Below are 8876 nucleotides of genomic sequence, written 5' to 3' on the forward strand. Positions count from 1 at the left end.
TGTTAGTCATCTTTGAACCTTGACCTCACCACACCCCACACCCTATACATCGTCAGAGGTTCGATTAGGGGTGCCATCTTGCCTTGACGTCAACACACCCCTAGAGAAAGGGGGGAGGAGGGGGATCCCCTTCCTCTGACGACCCAAACACCCCTACCTCTACATCACTGGATGTATGGTGGGAGGGAGAGATTGGAGGGGTCGCAGCCAGAAGCCCTTCTCCAGGGCTCGACATTCCCATCTCCCCGTTGGCCTGGCAACGTCCTCAACACGCTCTGGGCCAGGTAATCAAACTTTGTGTATGTTCAGGTTCCCTATACATCACTGGAGGTCCTCGCCCTCGGTCTGAGACTCAAATTTGACGGGACACACCCACAGCATGCCAACCACAACCCCTTCTGTATATCCGGGTTCCTGAAAGCGTATATAATTGGATTTATAACTGAATTACACGCCGCCGGCAGCACAGTGGCGTATGTATATATTATAGGATAACTCGAGTCCGCCACTATAGAATACATTGCGAATGGCAACCAACACATAGCGAAAGCGCAGAGAATCACAGAGAGTGTCTGGACTCCTTTGGTCGTGGAAATAGCGATGAATTGATGTTGGACTGCGATTTGCTGAGCATGTCGGAACGCAATCCTACAGATCTGCAGGTAGAGTTGCATCATGACTGCGAAGACCAATAGGAAGAAGACGGCGAGTGCAACGGCGTTGGATTTCGTGACTGGCCTGCATACGCTACAAGTCGTTTCGTCGTCTAGACAGTTCCACCCGAGGGCAGGGAGGACTCCAAGGATCAGACCCACCAACCAGATGAGCCCTATTACCAGGTACGTGAAGAGGACAGTCCGTTCGGTGTGATAGGTCAACGCGTTGTACAGCGACAGGTACCTGTAATGGAGTGAACATTACTGTCAGTCCAGTCCATGTTTTCACTGGCACACTCACTATTCCAAAACATGTTTAACTCATACTGATAACTGATTACTTTAGTCCAGTCCATGTTTTCAACTTAGTGAGAACTGATACACTCAGAATTCCAATACATAGTTGCATTGCTGCAATTATAGCAATCAGAAATACAACATAAAGAGAAATACAATGTCACCATACCTGTCCACAGTGATCGCCAGGATATTCAAAATGGACGCAGAGAACGCCACGATAAGTATCCCCGTGGAAACCAAGGTCACGACCTCTCCCTTGACCAGATAGATGAAGACAAAGTTTAGGATGAGTCCGAGACCCGCCAGGAGGTCGGCGAACGCCAGCGAACCAATCAGGATGAACATAGGAGCTCGAAGGGTCGGCGTGTAGAACAGGACAGCAATGACCAGAGCATTCTCACAGGAGATGAGGGTTCCTGTGACACATAATGCCACGTCCCATGGGCTGACATCCTGTTTATGACAACAATAATAGTAATACGTTTTCAAAATACCCAAAGTCACTTGACATAGTCAGCAACATTTTTTTAAAGCTATAAAGTCAACCAGTACGTTTATGTTCACAAAACTTGATGACATCATGACTAACCTGGGGTGAGGTCAGAGGTCGTAGATCAAGGTCAGATGTGGAGGTGCGGACGGGGACTGCGGAGGAGGAGTTGACCCCAGGGAGGTCAGGGTAAGGGTCAAGCCAGGGGTCCAGGGATGAGGGATCAAAGGTTGCAGAGGAAGTAGTGTTCTGGGGAAGGCCACCACTGCTCATGGCTGCAGCTAGGGAGAGGATCATAACTGGATGAAGGGAAGAAGGGGGGTGAAGAAGAAGAAGGGAGAGAGTAGGCTGTATTAATAAGGAGACGGGACACCATAGTGTAAGATTCAGGAATGTCTTTAATAAGATAAAACCAGATAGAGAATACAGAGCATAATGGTTACTGTAGTACATTATTCTACAGAGGGAGAGGAGAGGGAGAGAGGAGTCCAGGTGGGAGAGGGGGGGATGGGTGAGAGTTGGGGCCGAGAGGAAGGATGGATGAGGAAAGAGAGGGGAAGAGGATTAAGTGATTCAGGTTGAGGAGGAGAGAGAGAGAGTGAGTGAGTCAGAGGTATCCATTACTACAGAGGAATAAAGTCACTTCTCAAATAAAAACAAAGAGATCATCCATCCAATCAACATTGGAAACCAAAGCGCCTGATTCAAATAATATATATACCGAGTAAAACAAATATTCGGAACCCCCCCCACAAACAGTGTTCCTATTACAATACCCCTTTCAAAGGCACTTCAGACACAATCCATGTCTCAATTGTCTCAAGGCTTAAAAAGTATTCTTTAACCTGTCTCCTCCCCTTCATCTACACTGATTTGAAGTGGATTTAAAATTTGATTAAAAATGGATCAAAGATTTCACCTTGTCAGTCTATGTCATGGAAAGAGTAGATGTTGTGTGCTAAAGGTTGTTGTCCTGTTGGAAGGTGAACCAATTGCTCAGTTCGGCTGGGCAGCCAGCTCTAGGAAGAGTCTTGGTGGTTCCAAACTTCTTCCATTTAAGAATGATCGAAGCCACTGTCTTCTTAGGCTGCAGAGATCTTTTGGTACCTTTCGCCAGAACTGTGCCTCGGCACAATCCTCGGCTCTTCGGACAATTCCTTCGACCTCATGGCTTGGTTTTTGCTCTGACATGCACTGTCAACTGTGGGACCTTATAGGGACAGATGTGTGCCTTTCCAAATCATGTCCAATCAAATGAGTTTACCACAAGTAGACTCCAATCAAGTTATAGAAACATCTTAATGGAAACAGGATGCACCCGAGCTCAATTTCGAGTCTCATACCAAAGGGTCTGAATACTTATGTAAATGTGACGTTTCTGTTTTTTATTTTTAATAAATGTGCAAACATTTCTAAAAAAACTGTTTTGGCTTTGTCATTATGGGGTATTGTGTGTAGATTGACAAGGAAAATAAACGATTTAATCAATTTTAGAATAAGGCTTTAACGTTGCAAAATTTGGAAAAGTGAAGGTGTCTGAATACTTTCTGAATGCACAATATTTGTTTTGACCATGACAGTTTACAATTTAATGTAACACCAAGTAATTTAGTCTCCTCAACTTGTTCAAACAGCCACACCATTCACCACCAGATTCAGCTGAGGTCAAGAGCTTGGGGAATAATTTGTACCAAATACAATAATGCTCTTGCTTTTAGAGATGTTTAGGACCAGTTTTTTACTGGCCTCATTGTTAAGGGTTTTTGCTCAATTTGCTGTCAGCAGCCAGAATTATTAGCCACGAATTTTGCCCCATCTCTTTCAACCATTCAGCTTTTCAATTCCATCAATCGGTGGAGCTTTAACAGTTCTAAACAGCCAGTTTCTTAATTAACGGGTGCATGTTTATCTATAATAGCAAGAACCAATTTCATGACTTTATCAAGTGCAGTGGTTGGATGCTCCTTATTAATCACATCAAACCAGCAAAAATGTTTTATATCACCCACAAGATTCACAGCAAAAACATTTGTATGATCTCTTATACACTATTTTAGGCCCAGCTTCTGGAACCTTCGTTCTCCTAGATATAGAGTAGCCTCTATATTGTGATCACTGCATCCAATGCTGGACTGTCCATTAATCACGGTACTCCATTCTGTTTGTTCATGTTATATCTGTCGGCCACACTCAGGCTCTGTGTGTAGTTAATCCGACCCTCTCTGCCTAGTCAACTCCATTTTACCTGCTGTTGTTGTGCTAGCTGATTAGCTGTTGTTGTCTCACCTACTGTTTTAGCTAGCTCTCCCATTCAACACCTGTGATTACTGTATGCCTCGCTGTATGTCTCTCTGAAATGTCAATATGCCTTGTATACTGTTGTTCAGGTTAGTTATCATTGTTTTAGTTTACAATGGAGCCCCTAGTTCCACTCTTCATACCCCTGTTACCTCCTTTGTCCCACCTCCCACACATGCGGTGACCTCAACCATTACAACCAGCATGTCCAGAGATGCGACCTCTCTTATCATCACCCAGTGCCTGGGCTTACCTCCGTTGTACCTGCACCCCACCATACCCCTGTCTGCGCATTATGCCCTGAATATATTCTACCATGCCCAGAAATCTGCTCCTTTTATTCTTTGTCCCCAACGCTCTAGGCGACCAGTTTTGATAGCCTTTAGCCGCACCCTCATACTACTCCTCCTCTGTTCTGCGGGTGATGTGGAGGTAAACCCAGGCCCTGCATGTCCCCAGACACCCTCATTTGTTGACTTATGTGTTCGAAAAAGCCTTGGTTTCATGCATGTCAACATCAGAAGTCTCCTCCCTAAGTTTGTTTTACTCACTGCTTTGGCACACTCTGCTAACCCTGATGTCCTTGCCGTGTCTGAATCCTGGCTCAGGAAGGCCACCAAAAATTCTGAGATTTCCATACCCAACTATAACATTTTCCGTCAAGATAGAACTGCCAAAGGGGGAGGAGTTGCAGTCTAATGCAGAGATAGCCTGCAAAGTAATGTCATACTTTCCAGGTCCATAACCAAACAGTTCGAACTACTCATTTTAAAAATTTCTCTCTCCAGAAATAAGTCTCTCACTGTTGCCGCCTGCTACCGACCCCCCTCAGCTCCCAGCTGTGCCCTGGACACCATTTGTGAATTGATCGCCCCCCATCTAGCTTCAGAGTTTGTTCTGTTAGGTGACCTAAACTGGGATATGCTTAACACCCCGGCAGTCCTACAATCTAAACTAGATGCCCTCAATCTCACACAAATCATCAAGGAACCCACCAGGTACAACCCTAAATCTGTAGACGTCATCCTGACCAACTGGCCCTCCAAATACACCTCCGCTGTCTTCAACCAGGATCTCAGCGATCACTGCCTCATTGCCTGTATCCGCTACGGATACGCAGTCAAACGACCACCCCTCATCACTGTCAAACGCTCCCTAAAACACTTCTGCGAGCAGGCCTTTCTAATCGACCTGGCCAGGGTATCCTGGAAGAATATTGACCTCATCCCGTCAGTTGAGGATGCCTGGTCATTCTTTAAAAGTAACTTCCTCACCATTTTAGATAAGCATGCTCCGTTCAGAAAATGCAGAAAAAATAACAGATATAGCCCTTGGTTCACTCCAGACCTGACTGCCCTCGACCAGCACAAAAACATCCTGTGGCGGACTGCAATAGCATCGAATAGTCCCCGCGATATGCAACTGTTCAGGGAAGTCAGGAACCAATACACGCATTCAGTCAGGAAAGCAAAGGCCAGCTTCTTCAGGCAGAAATTTGCATCCTGTAGCTCCAACTCCAAAAGGTTCTGGGACACTGTGAAGTCCATGGAGAACAAGAGCACCTCCTCCCAGCTGCCCACTGCACTGAGGCTCGGTAACACGGTCACCACCGATAAATCCATGATTATTGAAAACTTCAACAAGCATTTCTCAAAGGCTAGCCATGCCTTCCTCCTGGCTACTCCAACCTCGGCCAACAGCCCCCCCCCCGCAGCTACTAGCCCAAGCCTCTCCAGGTTCTACTTTACCCAAATCCAGATAGCATATGTTCTGAAAGAGCTGCAAAACCTGGACCCATACAAATCAGCTGGGCTTGACAATCAGGACCCTCTATTTCTGAAACTATCCGCCGCCATTGTCGCAACCCCTATTACCAGCCTGTTCAACCTCTCTTTCATATCGTCTGAGATCCCCAAGGATTGGAAAGCTGCCACAGTCATCCTCCTCTTCAAAGGGGGAGACACCCTGGACCCAAACTGTTACAGACCTATATCCATCCTGCCCTGCCTATCTAAGGCCTTCGAAAGCCAAGTAAACAAACAGGTCTCTGACCATCTCGAATCCCACCCTACCTTCTCCGCTTTGCAATCTGGTTTCCGAGCCGGTCACGGGTGCACCTCAGCCACGCTCAAGGAACTAAACGATATGATAACCGCCATCGATAAAAGACAGTATTGTGCAGCCGTCTTCATCGACCTTGCCAAGGCTTTCGACTCTGTCAATCACCATATTCTTATCGGCAGACTCAGTAGCCTCGGTTGTTCTGATGACTGCCTTGCCTGGTTCACCAACTACTTTGCAGACAGTTCAGTGTGTCAAATCGGAGGGCATGCTGTCCAGTCCTCTGGCATTCTCTATGGGGGTGCCACAAGGTTCAATTCTTGGGGCCTACTCTTTTCTCTGAATATATCAATGATGTTGCTCTTTCTGCGGGCGATTCCCAGATCCACCGCTACGCAGACGACACCATTCTGTATACTTCCGGCCCGTCCTTGGACACTGTGCTATCTAACCTCCAAACAAGCTTCAATGCCATATAACACTCCTTCCGTGGCCTCCAACTGCTCTTAAACGCTATTAAAACCAAATGCATGCTTTTCAACCGTTCGCTGCCTGCATCCGCACCCACAAGCCCGACTAGCATCACCACCCTGGATGGTTCCGACCTAGAATATGTGGACATCTATAAGTACCTAGGTGTCTGGCTAGACTGTAAACTCTCCTTCCAGACTCATATCAAACATCTCCAATCTAAAATCAAATCTAGAATCGTCTTTCTATTCCGCAACAAAGCCCCCTTCACTCACGCCGCCAAACTTACCCTTGTAAAACTGACTATCCTACCGATCCTCGACTTCGGCAATGTCATCTACAAAATAGCTTCCAATACTCTACTCAGCAAACTGGATGCAGTTTATCACAGTGCCATCCGTTTTGTTACTAAAGCACCTTATACCACCCATCACTGCGACCTGTATGCTCTAGTTGGCTGGCCCTCACTACATATTCATCGCCAGACCCACAGGCTCTAGGTCATCTACAAGTCCATGCTAGGTAAAGCTCCGCCTTATCTCAGTTCACTGGTCACAATGGCAACACCCACCCGTAGCACGCGCTCCAGCAGGTGTATCTCACTGATCATCCCTAAAGCCAACACCTCATTTGGCCGCCTTTCGTTCCAGTTCTCTGCTGCCTATGACTGGAACGAATTGCAATAATCGCTGAAGTTGGAGACTTTTATCAACCTCACCAACTTCAAACATCTGCTATCTGAGCAGCTAACCGATCGCTGCAGCTGTACATAGTCTATCGGTAAATAGCCGACCCAATTTTACCTACCTCATCCCCATACTGTTTATATTTATTTACTTTTCTGCTCTTTTGCACACCAATATCTCTACCTGTACATGACCAGGTGGTGAGGGTAGGTAACAACATCTCCACCCCGCTGATCCTCAACACTGGGGCCCCACAAGGGTGCGTTCTGAGCCCTCTCCTGTACTCCCTGTTCACCCACAACTGCTGGCCATGCACGCCTCCAGTTCAATCATCAAGTTTGCGGACGACACTACAGTGGAAGGCTTGATTACCAACAACGACGAGACGGCCTACAGGGAGGAGGTGAGGGCCCTCGGAGTGTGGTGTCAGGAAAATAACCTCACACTCAACGTCAACAAAACAAAACAAAGGAGATGATTGTGGACTTCAGGAAACAGCAGAGGGAGCACCCCCTATCCACATCGATGGGACAGTAGTGGAGAGGGTAGTAAGTTTTAAGTTCCTCGTCCTACACATCACGGACAAACACAGACAGCGCAGTGAAGAAGGCGCAGCAGCGCCTCTTCAACCTCAGGAGGCTGAAGAAATGTGTCTTGTCACCAAAAGCACTCACAAACTTCTACAGATGCACAATCGAGAGCATCCTGTCAGGCTATATCACCGCCGCCTTGTGTGTATAAGGTAGTAGTTTTGGAATTGTTAGGTTAGATTACTCGTTGGTTATTACTGCATTGTCGGAACTAGAAACACAAGCAATTTCACTACACTCGCATTAACATCTGCTAACCATGTGTATGTGACAGATACATTTGATTTGATTTGATTTGAAAATCAGTCAATATTCAGATCCCCAAGAAAATAGACCTCTCTGTTTACATCCCACACACTATCTAGCATTTCACACACATTATTTACAGTTGAAGTCAGAAGTTTACATACACTTAGGTTGGAGTCATTAAAACTTGTTTTTCAACCACTCCACAAATTTCTTGTTAACAAACTACAGTTTTGGCAAGTCGGTTAGGACATCTACTTTGTGCATGACACAAGTAATTTTTCCAACAATTGTTTACAGGCAGATTATTTCACATATAATTCACTGTATCACAATTCCAGTGGGTCAGAAGTTTACATACACTAAGTTGACTGTGCCTTTAAACAGCTTGGGAAATTCCACAAAACATTGACATAATGTGAGTTAACTTGAGATGTACCTCAAAAATCAAAAATCAAATTTTATTTGTCACATACACATGGTTAGCAGATGTTAATGCGAGTGTAGCGAAATGCTTGTGCTTCTAGTTCCGACAATGCAGTAATAACCAACAAGTAATCTAACTAACAATTCCAAAACTACTGTCTTATACACAGTGTAAGGGGATAAAGAATATGTACATAAAGATATATGAATGAGTGATGGTACAGAGCAGCATAGGCAAGATGCAGTAGATGGTATCGAGTACAGTATATACATATGAGATGAGTATGTAAACAAAGTGGCATAGTTAAAGTGGCTAGTGATACATGTATTACATAAGGATGCAGTAGATGATATAGAGTACAGTATATACGTATACATATGAGATTAATAATGTAGGGTATGTAAACATTATATTTCAAGGACTACCTTCAAACTCAGTGCCTCTTTGTTTGACATCCTGGGAAAATCAAAAGAAATCAGCCAAGACCTCAGAAAATAAATTGTAGACTGTCTGATTCATACTTAGGAGCAATTTCGAAATGCCTGAAGGTACCACGTTCATTTGTATGTACAATAGTACGCAAGTATAAACACCATGGGACCACGCAGCCGTCATACCGATCAGGAATGAGAAGCATTCTGTCTTGTAGAG

At 45.3% G+C, this 8876-nt stretch overlaps 1 protein-coding gene across 1 annotated transcript; it reads right to left on the reverse strand.

Moving 5' to 3' along the window:
* Nucleotides 1-266: 266 nt before the first annotated feature.
* On the reverse strand, nt 267-1743 carry gpr185b (G protein-coupled receptor 185 b). Its single transcript, XM_064939019.1, has 3 exons — nt 1546-1743; nt 1123-1409; nt 267-900 (listed from the first exon to the last, which is right to left on the reverse strand). The coding sequence occupies exons 1-3, from the start codon at nt 1741-1743 to the stop codon at nt 315-317; spliced, it is 1071 nt and encodes a 356-aa protein (XP_064795091.1). The 3' UTR covers nt 267-314.
* Nucleotides 1744-8876: the final 7133 nt, after the last annotated feature.

Source organism: Oncorhynchus masou, chromosome 27 (genome assembly GCF_036934945.1).
Source record: "Oncorhynchus masou masou isolate Uvic2021 chromosome 27, UVic_Omas_1.1, whole genome shotgun sequence".
NCBI lineage: Eukaryota > Metazoa > Chordata > Actinopteri > Salmoniformes > Salmonidae > Oncorhynchus > Oncorhynchus masou.